Raw genomic sequence first — 17,391 nt, forward strand, 5'->3', positions numbered from 1 at the left:
TATGAAAGACAGGGTGGGAGGGAATGAGTGGATGGAAAGACATGAGGCAAAAGAATAATTTCAAGATTAAAAAAGTACATAAAACAGGCCAAAAGGAGGAGGAATAGTGAATTATATACTGTAAAAAGTATTACAAGGTAGTGAGAGAAAAACACAGGAAGATCTTAGGCATAGAGGAGGCAAAATGAACATGGAAAAGAAAGAGTGGAAACAGAGAACTAGAAAACAGTGAGTAGTCCATATTAGTGGGTAGTGCTAGAACAGTAGTGCTACAGCAGAATATAAAATGAAATACAAAATTCACATGGGAACTCATAAGCTGCATTGAAGTGGGACTGCATTTGTTAAATTTTACTCAGAATCACAGTATGAATTTTACTGATTCGAGCCTTTAAAAGGCATACACCTTCTAGTCAAACAGCCAGTTTAACACAGAATTACTTTAATAACACAGTGGCAATTTTTTTTAAGAGTGATTCAGATTTTACAGTGATAGAAAAAAGATGGTCTGACTTCAAAGGTGTTCTAATAGGAGTGCAAGTTTCACAGTTCCCTAAGAAATTTGAAGAACTGGATGAGGTAATTGTAACAGTATTGACAATACTGTAAAACACATCTGTGGAAAGGCTATGTTTGCATGTCATTGTTGCCAACATCAAAATTGTGGGAAGAATACATTTTCATACCAAACCAAAGGACCAAAGCACACATCTCTCAACAAGGTGACAGATTCAGCCTCATTTACTAACTCAAAAAGAAATCTATTTAAATGTTATTGTGGCTATTTGCATGTTTTGTTTGCCTTCCATATTATGTATGTAGGAAGCTCAGTGCATGTTTTTAACTGATACGATGTTGTCCTTCCTTAGGGTCCTTACTTCAGCTACACCAATCTTTCCTCTAGCATGCTGAATGAAGAACTTCTGTGTAACTATGCTTGGTACGTGCTTATGCATGGTGATATTTAGCATTAATGTTGCTTGTTTTTTCAAATTGCATGTCTTTGCTAACTTTATTCATAACTGAAATACTGTAACTGATTGATACATAAGAAGGGAAATAGATGAACAGATAAATATCTAAATTCCTAGAAAAGCAGAAATGTATGATGGATTTCTGCTGATGTCACCATTGAACTGGCTAGAGATTTTGAGTTCCAAGTAAGTATAGAAAGTATTCATACTTATAAATCCACCAGGGAGTATAGCACACTTTGGCTGAGTATTCAGCCTCTGTTAAATGAAAGACAAGTACCAGATGAGCATGGAAATTAAATTTCCTCTCATGAGGAGAGCAAAACAACTACAGTTCATCTCTAAATGGAGACTACAGAGAACATGAGGCAGAATGCTGTACTTTTAAGTCTAGTGCTCTCCTGTTTTCACACATTTTTCTTACTTTGCCATTAAATCTGGTTTTTAAAAGTCTGGTAACTTTGACTGTATTCAAACTCCTTAATTTAGACATGTTCCATCAGGACTGTTCAGACAGTTAGAGACCAGTCTCTCAAGGTCCATAGGATATACTGCAAAAAAATAAAATTTGACAAAATGGGATTTTATTTTACAAGCAAATGCTTTGTAAAAATTACCTGTCATTTTTATTCAACTCTTCACACTCACAAATTTTTATGATGATCATTTTTTCTATTAAACTGAGGTGTAAGTCCTTTCCTTAGGCCTGGAAATGACTGCTGTACCATATTTGTACATTTGAAGGGAAAATTATAAAATAGTCATTCTGCATTTTGAAAGGCTACATTTCTTTCAGGTTACTCTTTTCTAAACACCTAATTTTGTTGTTGTTCTTGTTACTTTTTTTTTTTCTGAAGCCAGGATCATCCCCTGCTTAAAAACTCAATTTCCATCATGGAAATGGAAATCTTGTTCTGAAGTCACTGGCACAGTATATGTGAAACCAGGTGGAACTGCACTATTTCCAAGAAGTTTCATTCTCTCCTGAAAACAAAGTGGTAAATTGTAGTGCAGAATACTGACTGCACAGCAGCAGTCTGAGGGAGCATCATTGGGCAGCCTCCAGTCAAAACACCCAGATGCCTGTCCAGACCATGGAGTAACACAAAACCATTAATCTCATCTTTATGCTAGAGCTGTCTCCCAGATGTAGCCATTTGTTGTAATTTGGTATTGCCTGGTGTAAATGCTCTTGTGTGAGAAGTCCCTGGCAGCACAGCATTTACCCAGAAGCAGCAATGTACAGGAGAGGTTTGGCTGCTGCTGCAGAGCTGCAGAATCACCTGCTGGAAGTGTGAAGGTTTTGCCAGAAGTGCCTACAGGCACTTCTGGTCCAAGCACAATGTCCTGAAGTTGCCCCTGTGGTGGTGGGCATGTGGAAAACCAGAGACTAGGAAACAAGGAGCAGAGTGCACTAGCGGCACAGCTGAAGCAGTCTGTTGTTGTACCCATGGATTAGGAGAGAAGTACCCACAGATTAGGAGAAGAAGGAGAAGTTGTGCCAAAGTGTGAGGTGTCCCTGCCCATGGCAGGTGGGTTGGAACTAGATGATCTTGAGGTCCTTTCCAATCCTAACTATTCTATGATTCTATGAGATTTCCAAAAACCGCTTAAGAAGGAAGGTGTATTGTGCTTTTCAGAAATCAGACCTGATGGCTCTCAGAGCTTCTTAGCTAGCCTTTGTTATGCTATCATGTTATGCTATGTTGTGTTATCATGTGTTGTGGTTTTTGAATAGCAAAATGGGTTCCTGTCATTAGTCTGCTTCATGCTGCCCTGTAGCCTGTAAAATTTAAATAACAGAAGGACATCACCATCATGTGCCCTACAAGCCCCTTGACACTATGTGAATTTTCCCTGTATGGTCCGTAGAAACTGTGTAATTACTATTTCAGGGCTGTTTTGAAAAAGAACCTTTCTGAAAATAGTATGGTCTTTGGTGTCTGGAACCTTTATAGATTGTTATATGGGAGGGTTATATTTCTGGACACAGTCACTAGCCCACAGTGACTGTAGACTGTAGATATAGCAAATTTTAATAGCATCTTCTGAAATCCAAAGTCATTATACAAAAGTCTACCTTGAGTTAGATGACATTCCTGTCCACCAGTTTTCAGCTCCTTTTTGTTCAGCTTTCATTTGTTTTATTTTTTCATTCAAAATACCAAAGTACTTCAAGGCTTTGTAGATTAATTTTTCAAATTGGTCACAGCTTATTAGTAAGAGGTTGTATTACATTTTTAGTGTCCTTTTAAAACTTTATACACCCTGTTTTTCTCAAGGCCCTAGAGTAAATTTTTGGTATGCAGGATGGGTTGGGATATTTATTCCCCTTTTGGAAGGATTGGCTACTTTCTTGCATGTTACAGCTCCGAGCAAATGCTTGTAGTTTTTTCCATCTTGTATGTATGCCAGTCAACAGTTCCTTCTCACACTTTAGATCATCTGAGATCTACAGGATATTAAAGTAAGCACTAACTCAACAAATCAATACAAACCCCTTAGCTGCAGCTATAAACAGTAAAAGTTGCTTCGTACATCAGGGGCAATCAGCAGAATCTACCATCAGATTTCTGTCAAATGGTAAACCAGGCATACTTCTAAAATAAAAGTGTGTGGATCTCACCTAACAGGTATCCCACTGCCAGGCATAGTGCTGGATAAATTACAATTATGGATATATAGTCCAGAAAAAGGATATTTATCTGGATAACTAACAAAATAGTTGTCATTTGAACTAGTAAAGTATAAAATCAATATTGGAGTAATTTAGGCCTTTCCCAGACAATTTACAGTTGTTGTGAGCTGTTATGATCATGCATCAAGCGCCTGTTGTATGAGGGGGTATTTTAGTATTTCTGTGGTAGAATCGTAGAACCATAGAATAGGTAGCACAGGCACCAGAAGATATTAGAAATTTGGTTAGTAGCTAGTAATGTTAGTAATATGGTTGCTTCAGCTCAGCAGGCACTGTTGTAAAAGGCATGTCTGTTCAACACTACAGACCTACAGGCACCTGCATTAGCTAAAAATGATCCTGAGGTCACAGTGTGACTGTAGACCTGCAAAATAGTGTCTTCAGAGTGCCTAGTGAGCCCCTACATGGAGGACTCCTCCAAAGGGTGTTTCAACACTACAAGTCTAAGCTAGTGAAGTAGTTAATTGATGCAAATTATCTTAGACTTAGAAAGCATCCCTTAAAAAAGCTCCTTCGTTAACACTAAACATACTTGATAATAGCAATGCATGTTAAATGCCAAAAAGTTAAGTGCTACTCTTTTAAATCTTCAAATCCAGTCCTACAAATTCTATCTCCCCTAGCTCAATTCTATCTTTTCCTCTTGCTTTGGGTATGTGGCAACAGTAATTTAGATGAATTAGAGGGATTTTAAAATAAAATGATCCCTTGTGCCCTCTCAGTAAGAGCCACAATTGTGGTCCCTGGAAAGGACAGCTTCTGTAAAAACCTGGAATAACCATGAGGTTATCTGAGTGTCCTAAGTATCAGTCTCTTGAGGATATTTGGTTCTTTGTGGTGATTATAGACTGGAATAAAGCTATTCTGCTTTGTAAGAATTAGACTCACAAGTATGCGAGTTGAAGGCAAACATTTTATACACATACTCTTGCGGTGGATTTTTAATCTCCTGCTGGTATCTGTCCTTTGCAGCAACGAAGGAGTTTTACTGTTCAGAAGTAATAACTGAAAATAAGCCTAAAAGGCTTTCAACCAGTTTGGAAGTTGCTGTGGGCTGAATGCTTAATAAAAAATCATTCAGCTGGAAGGTTAATTGAAGAGTAGGGGAAACATACTGGGGATTAAGAACAGGAAACTGTTACAGATGTTTAGTGTTTCATTTTTCTACTTTAATTGGCAAGCTATCATTTCAGTCTTATACACAATAGATGGATTTAAATATTAATTTAATTTAAATTTACTTAGTGTGGAGATTAAGATGCACTGTAGAGAAATAATCCTTATCTATATATCTAATAATTTTAATGAAGATTTTACCTATATTGCAGTGTTAAAAGAGATATAGGGCCCATATCAGAAATAAAATTGCTATTTGCCATTTTTCCTGTGGCTTTTGTCACCATGTTCTACTTAAGTAGACATGTAAAGTAAGTCCAATGAATCAATTTCTTTATGATGACTTTTAATGGAGACTTAATGTTTCCCTTAAAGGTAGAGTCAGAAGCAAACAGGATATGTCTCATGTTTGTTGTAGTGGATCTTTTTATCACTATGATAGTTTTCCCTAAAAGAAGAGGAATTTTTTTGGGCATTCTTTCAGTTATTACCAGAACATTATGACAGTGTACCACTTAATGCCATGACTTAAAAAGGTCTTCATTGTCCTACTGGTTTACAGTTTTGATATCAGAATAGGAGCTACAAGAAAGTAGGACCACTTAATGCCGTGACATAAAAAGGTCTTCATTGTCCTAGTGGTTTACGGTTTTGATTTCGGAAGAGGAGCTACAAGAAAGTAGGAATCCACAGTATTAAGAAATACTTTGTATAGTACATGTCGAAAGAAATATACAGAGAAAGGAAGACTGATTAGAGTTCAGTACTTGCAAATGGAGTAGAGCAGGCTGTACAAACATAAGGCAAACCCCTCTATATTGTTAGTGAGTAATTTTATTCTTTCTTCCTCTAGGAATAATGACACCAATGGGAAAAGCCAGAAACCCAACAGTCAAAAGAGTACTGAAGAGCCAGAGCTGCAGGAATTCTTCCTCTAAGCCACATCTCAACATGTCTCACTTTGTTTGAAATATACCCTTTTTTGAAAAACTAATGGGACATGTCCCTCACCAGCAAAACAGCAGCTGTTAGGATGCCTTAATTTGTAGCAGTTAGACCATATACAAAACTTTTTTATGATATATGTGTATATGTAACTTGTTTGTAAGCTGTGCTGTGTAAAGGCATGGGTGAGCAAAAGTAACAATTTGAAAATTGTTATGACACAGGCAACCTCCAAAATGTTTGTTGGGCCACAGAACACAATTTGTACTTTGTGTCTTGCATGGATATATTGTCATATATCTTTATTCCCCTTTGTCAATGGCATATGCTGTCAAGGTTTCAGCCAGGACTCTGCCTGCTCAGCTCCTCAGTGAGACCAAGGCAAAAGCGTTGATTTTTTGAGTATGTATTGTCTGTTGTTATTTCTATTTTTTGTAAAAAGGAAATAAAGATGATGTTAATAGGATATGCTGAGTGCAGATACTTTTTATACTTCACTGTTTCATCTTTGAGCCTTAAGTGCATTATTGGCCTTTCTGGTGTTCATTTGATACTGAGACAGTGTCCAGTACCACGATTTCAGTTCAGTCAATCAGTTGAGTCAAGAATTGCATTAATATTTAGTGGTCCCTTTTCAGCTTTAAAACGTGTAAAAATAAATAAATAAAAAAAAATAAAAAAAGAAAATAGAAATGCAATTTTAAATTACTGTTTATTGTTACTTACCAAACACTAGCAATGTGCTTAGCAATCTGCTAAGAACTAGTCCATATTCTGTCAAAAATGTCATGATCCTTTTACTAAATGTTCTTTTAACCTTTCAGATAAAATACAATCTTTTACTGAACTCACATTATTTCTGGTAAACTGTGAGTACATACTGCGAATGCGTCATACAGCGCAGAATCCAAAAGCAGACTACTACACATTTATTTATTTCAGATATGTGTGTTTACATTTGCTTTGATTATATTGATCACTTTCCATTTGAAGACTGCTATGGTTTGATGAGAAAGATCCAAATAATGGAACATAGGGAAGTCACAGGCAGTTTGACAGAGAATTTTTTTATCACAAAGACTATCACAGAATCATAGACTGGTTTCAGTTGGAAGGGACCTTTAAAGATTGTCTACTTTCAACTTCCCTGCAGTGGGCAGGGACGTCAGAAATGACAAGATTATGGAAATTAAATTCCTGCAATTGTAGAACTAGTAAGTAAGTAATATGGACACTCAAGAAGATTTTGATTAAGTACAAAGGAGTTGCTTTCTGTGCAGTTTCTCTTGCCTGTTTTTGCTGTGTTCATATTGGCCATTGGACTTCCTTTCTGGTCAGTGATAACAGAGAGGGACTTCCTGAGTATGATTCATCATACATATTATAGATATCTCATTTACAGGAGTACAAGTCTCTTCTTATGTACTAAGGGGAAGCTGAGGTAATAGATTTCTTGGAAGAGTTACATGGTACTTGGACACCTTTAACTAAGTGAGATAAATGTCTTTCTTTGGGTCACTCTTCCAAGTGATGTCACGTTTGTTCATACAGCTGCCATGGACCAAGATGACTGAATGCCCCAGGCACCCTGCTTATAGGCTTTGGATAAGCACAAAGTATCACTGGATAAAAAAGAGCCAACGGAGGCAACAGCAAAAACCCCCACAAACAGAAACAACAAAGGCCTGCACTTACAGAAATGAAATTCTGATCTTCTTTCCACAATTCTTATCTGTCACTTGGCAACACTTGGATTTTTGAACTAAAGTGATAAACCCAGCACTCTAGCTGACCCGAACTGTGTTGTTTAAAGAAAAAACCAAACCTCCAAAAATATATGTCAGCCAGGAACAGCAATACCTCTAATGGGCCTCCTGTCATCTGTGTGTGTATAAAAAATCTGAATGCAAAGTGAGGTGAGACATATGTGCTGCAATTGCCAGAGTGCTGAAAGAGAGCATAAGGAGAGATCCTGTGTCTGGTAGACGGGCTTAAAACAAATAGGCAGGTAGCATTTTTGAAAGATGAAGAGAGTTGACTACAGTCATATGAATGGCAGAAGCGTCAGTCATGCTGAGTGATCTTGACTGGCTGGAGACATGTAAAGTCTGCTAGACTAGATATCTGTAGAATCTGACTGAAACAGGGGATAAAACTGGACTTCTGTGGAAGGATTTGAAACACGGTGTAAGCATTGTCAAGCTCCAGAAGAAAGAAATTGCCTGTTCTGGAGACCAAGGGTTTAAATCACATGCTCTTTGCAGGGTATCTGTTTCTGGAGTACATTTTCATACAGCACATGGTGAATCAAATTATGCAAGTATCCTATGGCAATAGACTTTACTAAACAAGATAGGATTGAGATGACAGAAGATCTTCAGAGCCTGTGGTCAAAGATACCTGCTAGGTAAATGATGTATTGAAGACTCTTGTCCCAGGTAATTGTATAACTGAATACATCTGGGGAGGGCTGGGTGTTTCAAGTGAGAGCTACATGTGCTCTTCATATGGCTCTCCATGGTTTGTGAGCACACTGGGGCAGAAAGCAGTTTTAGGGCTAGCTAGTGCAAAACAAATCAACTTGATATAAGCATAAAAAGTAGCATCTGGAGGGTTTTATCTCTGGAGAAGGTGAACTCGTGTTGCATAAACTGCTGATTTCATCGTTCCTAATTTGTAGTTTCTTTCCTCTTTAGGGCCCCAAAGCCCAAGTCTGATGTTATTTGTATTAGAGAAATGCTGATTCTATGATCTTTAGCTGGCTGAAGACTGTGCTTTGTATATTTGCATCTTTAGTAGCTATAGAGTCCAGGTGCTGTAGCTCCTTCTGTTCAGTTTATAATCCTCCAGGCAGATCCCTCCCGGCATGAGTCTAAGTCAGGCTTCTGTCAGCAAAGGAAAGCATTTTCCAGAGGCAGAAGAGCTGACCTGGGATTTTGCAGAGAGCATCTTCAGAAAATGTCAGCCAAAGATTTTAGCAGGAGCACAATGCCCTTTTGATTACAGCCCTTGGCAGAAGTCCTCTCCTGTTCACTCAGAAATTTCTAACCAAAAGAAGATAGTGAAGTCATTTGCTAGCGAACCATTGTGTGTCCTAATAAAACTGCCCACAGATACAAAGAAGGGCTTTTTATGTTCTGTCACCCCCAAAGATGTCAGACTAAGAGCTCTCTGTTTTTGTCCGATAGTTCTGTACCAAAGGTAGTAAATAGGGTGTTGGAGAGCAGTAGTGAGTTCCCGGTTTTATATAATTTCTGTCTCTTCTTTTTGAAGAATGAAAAATCATTTGCTAGGAACTTTGTTTTTTTCATGGTTGGCTGATTCACGTGTTTGTTTGAAGTATTTTGTGATGGGTAGTCTATGGATACATGCAGTGTTGAAACTGCAAGAAGGGGACTTTATTTCATCAACAGGATGGTGGGCTATGCTTTGTTCTGTATTAGTAGAGCAGCATTTTAGTAATATTTTATCTATTTGCCTCTCAGTCGCCATATTAGAGGACAAATACATTGGTTTGCTAGGTTATTAATGATTAATATAACTATAGCCAGCATAGTTGGTGTGTGAAGGAGCTACAGTAGACAAGTTAAACAGTTTAGGTTTAATATTAATTTCACTGTAACTGCCATTCAGAAACCTTTTCATAACATCAAGCTGACATAAGATCAATGGCACAGCAGAATACAATTGACAGCATAGCAGTAAAAAGATATATATTCCAACATCTGCTTATTTATAACAAAATGGTAACTGTCTCAGAAGGTTCTCTGAGAGCTGATTTGTTGCATGTTTCATCACTTAACATTACAGCAATGTCAGAATATGGCCATGCAACACAGTCAAAGTAAAAATGTCAGCACATCATATGCTAGCTATGAATTAACGAATTAGTGTCACAGTGAGATTTTTGTTTGCATGTCAACTAAGATTCAGCTCCCAATACCTTTGAAATATTTCTTATCCTTTTAAAAACCTACTAGATGAAAATTTGACAGAAAGGTCTGTAAAAAATACAGTCCCTGCATTTGCAGCATCCAACTGCAAGGCTTAACTGTTGTGAAATGATTTCTCAATGGTATGACACGAATAATTTCTCAAATTATATTTCATTTCCTATTGTAAGTAACGTATTTCTAAGTGTACATTAACTGTACTCAAATATAGCCTGTTGCTCAGTTAGCTTTTGTATAACACTGATTCTCTGTTCATAAATGCATTTTGGGGTTGCAAGTAAGTACACAATTGTGCATGAGAAGTGGGTACAGTGCATGACCCTTAACTAGAATGTCTGTCAGCCACAGAGCTATGTTAAATATATGTTGCCGAAGTGAAAACCTGCAGTTCATGCTCTGCCTCTGCATTATATCACTGCCATATCACCTTCTTGCATACACCAGAAATACTGTCCACTATTTGTACCCGTCTTTGCCTTGTTATATTGATCAGCCAATATGTAACTTGGACCCAGGTATTAGAGACTTTACCCAGGAGAAATCCATCCTCCTTGCACACATTTAATCTCTAGTTTTCCGCATACTCCAGATTTTGTTACATGGACTGTTTTTGTTTAACAGAAATGGACAACTATAAATATAAGCTCAAGCCATCTGTTTCCTGAAGAACATATTACTCTTTGTCTTTGACATCTGCACAGCTATTTCCTTTCCCACTCTAACTGCTAGGTGTTTTGCCAGGGTGCTTACTGGCAAGCAGTGTACAAGAGGAAGGAAAATAATTATTCTGGGTATATTTGGGAAACCGATAAGAAATCCTGAGGGTATTAGAACACAGACCCAACTTTTTATCTCTTCTGCCAGTCAGCATTACTGCTCCAAGAAAAGACAAAATAAAAATTAAGTGAGTCTGGAAGGGAAAAAGCCTGAAAGGTGTTTACCCCCTTCTTCTACAGACATGAACACAAACTTACATCTAGATGGTGTACAGAGATCTGTAGAATCTTGAAGAACTGCAGAATAGGAACAAACTCAGGGGGTTTGCAAAAGGCTGTGGCATAACCGTGTACATCTGTGTCTGCATATGCATGTAGACACAGGCATAGATGTATGGACGTGCAGTAGAAGAAGTTATGGATATGGACAGCAAACCTAGAAATATGTTTAAAAATGGAACATGAAAGCGCACAAGTGCAAAACCATACGAAAACACTGAAAAGGAGTTGCTTGCCAAAAAAAGTAAAAAAAAAAACCAATCCAAAAAACAAGTGACAAAGACAAGACAATTGTCTTCCAGTACACGACTAAAATGGAGGATGGGAATAATCATCTCTCCTTATTGACCTGCACACTGTCTACTAAGGGTAGAACAAGAAGCAGTGAATATAGAACTATAGCAAAGGGGGTGGAGGTTATATGTTAACAAAACTTTACACAAGTAATGATAGCACTGGAATCAATAGCCTGGGGGAAGATGTGAGAAGGTCATAATTGGAGGATTTTAAGAACAGGTGGGAGAAACAACTGTCAGAAATGACATGCCAGCAGCAATCATCAGAAATGCCATGGGGCTGGAGGTTGAATTTGGATGACCTCCCAAGGTCTCTTTCAGGCTGCTCTCTTTTAATGGGTCTGTGATTCAACTGAAGCAGAATCAGATAAAGAGAGAGAACTGCTGAGGTCGTTACAACTCTTGGCTCTTATAGCACTATCAAGGCAACCAACAATTCTGCCAGAGGTCTGTTATATGGCATTTATTATCTGACAACATTGATCAAATAATTTCCACATACAGGTTTGCTAAGGAATCAAACAGCTGATATAACTTTCAGCTTCCTTAAAAATACCTGCCCCCATTGTGGCAACTTCTAAAGTAAGTTTCTGATCTATTAATAAACCAGATAAAGTCTTCTTCTTCAGTGCAATGCCACTTTTCACTTTTCACATGTGGCAAGAACTTCTTCTGAGCTATAAGAAAAAGTACTTTTACAGGATCCACAGATATCACTGTGCATGCAGTAGTGGCACAGGAGGTAAGAGGAGAGATCACTCGCTGAGGTAGATGACCAGTCCACGTTTAGTGAAAAGTAAGAGCCTCCAGCAGCAGCTAAAGGTGCCCATTTTGGTAAAGAGCAGCGAGCAAGCAAGTTAGCAGAGCAAGTGTGTGATGAGAAAGGGACAATCCTGGGAGTGACCCTAGGCCCTTAGTTCCCTTCCTTGTTACCCAAACATGAATACCATCTTTCACCAGCTTGAGCTATGCATAAAAAATGATCCTAGAGACACCAACAAGATAAGTGTGTCTTCTCCCAGCAGCCCAGGAAAAAGTTACTTTCACTGTTCTAGTGATAAAGAGTTGAGTTCCTGTCATGAAAAGGAACCAGTGAAGGGCTCTTGAAAACCATAGCTGATGCTGCCAGATTCTTGGAGGAAAATGGCACAGGAGAATCACATTTTCAGCGCCAGCTGCTGCCTAAAGTACTCAGCAATAGATAGTGTAGTTTCCACTGCTCTGACACCTGCAAAGTGGCAGCAGTGCCTTACTCAAATGCCTGCTTTCCCAGGGAGGAAAGCAAGGCCTGTGCAGAAAAAGAGCTGCACTGAGATAGCACGTGTGTAAAACAGGAACATTTTCCTGTTTTCCAGAAGATCTCACTTGGCAATACACAATAGGATGTTGGTTACAACCATGTCACTACAAGTCTTTTATTTACATGTTCAGGACCAAGTAAATAAATCATACAAGTTCTTCTGTTTCCTGGAATATGGTGTCTGACAGTTCTCCTAGAGGAGACAACAAACTACCTTAGAGGGAAGATTTGCACCCCAAAACTGTGGCTGAGGCAGCTGTATTTGTATTAATTACTTTCTGAGTCACTTGATAGCAGAAATACCCCTTAGTTCATCCCTTACAGATGATGCTACAGTTCACAATTGTACTTTGACTTCATAAACTCTAATTAGGAGAATGAAATATCCTCAAAATCTACATCCTATAATTTCTGTATCCCCTGGGAGTGCATTTGCAAGAAATAATTTTAAATGTATTCCTTTAAATGAAGTACAAGCAATGCTGCGTGCAAAGTGCTGACTGTTCTCACCTAAAAGACACTTGGATGTCTCACTGGCTTGAAAGTGTCTGCCTGATATGTTCCTGGGCATCCTCTTCTAAGCTGCCTTTTTGAAGCTACACTTCCTCTGTAGTATGAAGTTGTTACAAAACAGTCAGCCTTCTTATGAGCATCTCTAATTCTATGATGGAAAATTGCCATCCAGTGACATCCAGTGTCAGCATTGGAGATGATTTTTGACAGTTTTCAATTGAATTGTTCTGTCTTCACAAACCCCAAGGTGCTTTAGGTAGATGCTTTAAAGTGTACTTCAAAACATTGAAAAACATTGTGTGCAAAGATTACACAAAATTGTAGCATAGGTATCCATACTGAAACCTTTTTCTGTCTTCATATGAACAAGCTAAGCTAATGCGGCAACAAAGTGCACAGTAAAAGAAACAGAGAGAAAATCCTTTTTATGCTACAGCATAAAAAAGCTTTGCTTTTTATTATACTTTTACAACAAACATAAAATATGCACATAATTAATTAGGCTATATCAGATAGAAAAAAAGCATCTGGAAATCAGATGTTTATCTATGCTTCAATTTATTTTCAGGTTTTATTTATAGAGTCCAGTACTGGGAAAGTAGAGATGATTGCTCTTTTTGAATATCTGGTTTCCTTGGGTAAAGAAATTTTCCACATGAAAAATAGTAGTCACCTTTGAGGAGCTGTTATTCATCCTTTCCAGCCTTTTTCAGTGCAAACAGAGAAGAGATTTGTACTTTAGCATAAAGTTTTTAGTCCAGAATCTGGGCGTGTAAAACAGGCCTGTTATTTGTTCTGAACAGCCTTTGAAAAAAGGACCAGGTGATATCCAGCAGAGGCTAAGGGGAAGGGAGTTTGGTGTTGATTAAAAACAAAGAAGTTAAGTCACTTGGAGATCTCCATTGCTCTCTCTTAGAGAAGTGCTTGGCAGCCAGAAGGCCACTTCATACTTCCTTTTTTTTAAACTGGTGGAAGTCACTATCTCTTGGACTGTTAAGTCAGATACTCAAACAGAATTAATTTATTCTGAAATCAAAGAGAGCACAGGGATCCAGAAACAGGAAAAATCAATTTCTAACAGAGAATGACTTTTCACTTCTACCCCCATCCTTTAGATGAATGGATGGATGAGTGTACAGATATCTATCCTTTTATACATATATGTAAATGTATGTGTATATATATATAACAGAAGAATTGTGTGTATATATATATATATATATATAAGAAGAATTTAAGATGGTTCATAGCTATAAGATGTAACTTGACAGCTAACTTAACCTGAAAGGTTTTCTCTGGAATTTTTTGCTGCTGATACTCATTTATGTAGCAGAACATCTGTTAGTCAAACACTGCTTGTTCAGAATAATGGTAACTTCAAAGCAATGAAAGCATGTTGTGCAAGGCACCAGGGAGCAGTTTAAGAAGTCCTTTACATAAAACCCTTTCCAGGAGCCAAAGTTTTCCTAATGATATATTTAGAACTTGCTGCAACATAGTTTGGAAAGTTTTTATGTACAAACACTTTAGAAGTTAAATTCAAACTGTGAGCGTCGAAATTCTATTGGAAACCCAGTAACTGCAAAATTGTAAGTCAGTAGTATAATCATCCAATTAGGAACTATCTTTAGAGTACTAGTTTCTGTATTCTGGATGCTTATATGGTCTGTTTCAAGTGCAGTATGCTCCAGGTTTTAGAGCATAGCTCTTTAGATTGATGTCCAGCTTCTGGCATTAAAGTATTACAGGAACATATTTCAGCAAACTGTTGACAAAATTTTTATTGCAGGGACCAAGCTGTTAAAAAATTGGGTTTGCAAGGAAGAATGTAGACATTGTTCATATGCAGTCATTTGGGTGCTAAGTGGAAAATGAATGGTATCCTGAGTGTAGAGAAATTCCATAGACAGGCAGACCACAGGAACTTGGAGATTCTTGCTGCTGGGCTGCCTCGCTGATCACCAGAGGGAGACAGAGTGTGTAACATTTCAAGATAGCTCTGGAAGCAGCAAGAAATTCACAGGATGAAGGTAGCACAAGATCATGCGACTTTCCAAAACCATGTGTTATATGTATAATAATGAGGCTTTACTGCTTTGCTGTTTTCCTCAGGGTGTGCATGCAACTGATGAGAGACAGGAGAGTAAGTTCGCATCAGCTGAGGACAAAATATTACCGAACAAAGGCAAACTCACTATTAGACACTTTATTTTATTCCAAGTTAATGCAATACTTCTGCAATGATGAATGTTTTGACCTAATCAACATAGAAACATATGTTTTGTTGGGGTGCAGCCTGGTTGAAAGATATCTTAAAGGGTATTTGAGACTTCATCTTCAAACCAGAGGTAAACTGTTGTTATTAAAGATGGAATGACTACATTGACAATTGTTTCAAAACTCATAAAGAATAATAAGGTAAGTTTTGGTGGCCATTAATACTAGGGGGAAAAGTACATTCTCTTTGATAACCACAGTACTTGTAACAAGCCTGTGTTACACCATGGCTCAAAAGACAGCAGAGTTCATTTCTGCCTGAGTGCCAGCACTGGACACCTGCAGAGAAGTGAGATCAGCTTGTGTATGATGAACTCAAGCCCTCCCTACTTCATCAGCCAAAAAATATGGTTTAGAAGTCTGTAGTGGTGTAGCAATGACTTCTGGAAAAAAAATCTAGCTGCCAAAAATCATGGTACTACTCCAGGCAATAGGCCTGCAGATCTCAGAGACATCATAATTACCTGGATGAGATGGCTTCTCAGAGCTACCACAGTTAATAAGCACTCTCTGTTCTCAAGAAGTTGTATTTGATAACTGCCTATCTGTTAAATGTCTTCATTCTGCTTTCTATCTCACTTTATTGATAGGAAAGAAAAAATTAGCAATTTAATGATTTGTAAGTACCTGGGCTGTCACACACTGTTTTTCATTGAAAAACTATTCAGTGTCATTTCCCTGACATGTCTCAGAGCAGAATCATTCTGTAATGGTCAAGATAATGTGGACTCTTAAGAACTCTGTATTGAAAAATGCACACAGAAAATACATAATTTTTTCTGTGCCACTCACAGTTGCAGGTGGAACAGATCACATACACAGCACTCATTTCAAATTACCAGGTACACTACAACTTTATTCAAGCACAGACCATGTAGAGTATGTAGAGTTATTTAAAGTATAGGAGGGGAAAAAAGAAAGCACCTTCCACAGCATGGAAAGGAAAAACATTATGTTAATCGTATAACAGGTATCTCATTTTGTTCTGTTCAGAAAAGTGCCTTCATGTATGGCTTCAGGCCTTGGTTTATTTTGGCTATTGCAACTGTTCCACAAAATGTTACATATGCCCATTTCTTTTGTAGCACTAAAATAATGCCATTTGTGGATTGGTCAAGCCAACAGGATTACCTGGTTGTTAATTGTTTAGGCTTGGCTTCATTGAGAGTTTTTCACTGTTAAACACCTCAAACAGATGAACAGACACATTCTGGTCTTCTTTTATGCTACCTCAGATTTGCTGAGTTTCTGCTTGTTATAACATGAGTTCTACCTAATAGATAAAGAAAATAAGACATTTTTGTTTTTACAGATAGTACACACATTCATCTGAATATTAGCTGAATGGTAAGTTTCTGTCCTCATCTAGCATGGTTTGCTTCAGGAAATCTCTATTAATGCAAACAGAAACTTAAAAGCCTAACATTGTACCAATCTTGAGCATCCATTGTAAGATCATTTTGGAAAATAAACAGTACTATTGTTTTTATTTTGTTGGAGATTTTTCCTCTTTTATTTAGTCATTTATGCTTTATCCATCATGATAAAATTTAGCTGTCTATACTGTGTTGTATGAGCCAAATATTCCTTCTAAAGAAGTTCCTTGGGAATTTTGTCATTAGTTTTCAGCTATACTTGGATTTTTTCCCACTGTTTACGATTAAGTAATGTCTTTCATCTCCAGAGATCTTCAGAGTTTCTCACATGCTGTGGACCAGCCCCCAGTCATTTTTAGTTCTTTGAAAAAGTTGTCTCCAGTGACGGGATTTGGGTTTTAGTTCAGCACATGCAGCATTGAATGTGCATATATGTAATGGTTTTATATCAAAAGCAAACACAGTTTTGTGAGAGCTTCAGTCTGTACATGCACAAAGACAGGTTGTATGCTTTACAGAACCATTGTTTCATTTACTGGCAGAGCATAACATGGAAGAGCCTGATGAGGGGCAACAAAGATATTAACTATTTTGGCCTGAGAGTCAGGAATATAGCTGAAGAAGCAATTTTAAGCTTTCTCACCATCTGCAAAAAGATTACCTCAGCTGGTTGGTACAGGCTGCTGCAGACCAGGAGTGAGCTCATGCCTGTGTCTGTCTCACAGAGCTTCCTGATGCAGTTGCTGGAAAGCCCATTTTCTCTCTCTGCAGTTTCAGGCAACTTTGCTAAGGAAAGATCATGACATCATGAAAATGGAACACACAAGCCTTTCTATGAGAGTCCAGCTTCTGAAAACTATGGGTTTTCCTTTTTCTTTTTTTTTTTTTGTCTTTCGATTAAAAAATTAAGTTACAATTTGATAGTAATAGAAAACTGCTAATACCCCA

The 17,391-nt window shown here is 37.8% G+C and overlaps 1 protein-coding gene across 3 annotated transcripts in view; it reads left to right on the plus strand.

Moving 5' to 3' along the window:
• Positions 1–6,199, plus strand: part of SNCAIP (synuclein alpha interacting protein) — an 86,316-nt gene extending 80,117 nt beyond the window's left edge. For 2 of the 3 annotated variants that reach the window (XM_013131055.3, XM_031043117.2), the window contains exons 11-12: positions 870–940; positions 5,642–6,199. In XM_013131055.3, coding sequence (XP_012986509.1) covers positions 870–940; positions 5,642–5,726 — 156 coding nt within the window. In that variant the 3' untranslated portion in view covers positions 5,727–6,199. The remainder of the gene's footprint in view (positions 1–869; positions 941–5,641) is intronic. The other variant, XM_031043118.2, reaches the window with a different exon arrangement.
• The last annotated feature ends 11,192 nt before the right edge of the window (positions 6,200–17,391 follow it).

Source organism: Melopsittacus undulatus, chromosome Z (genome assembly GCF_012275295.1).
Source record: "Melopsittacus undulatus isolate bMelUnd1 chromosome Z, bMelUnd1.mat.Z, whole genome shotgun sequence".
NCBI classification, from domain to species: domain Eukaryota; kingdom Metazoa; phylum Chordata; class Aves; order Psittaciformes; family Psittaculidae; genus Melopsittacus; species Melopsittacus undulatus.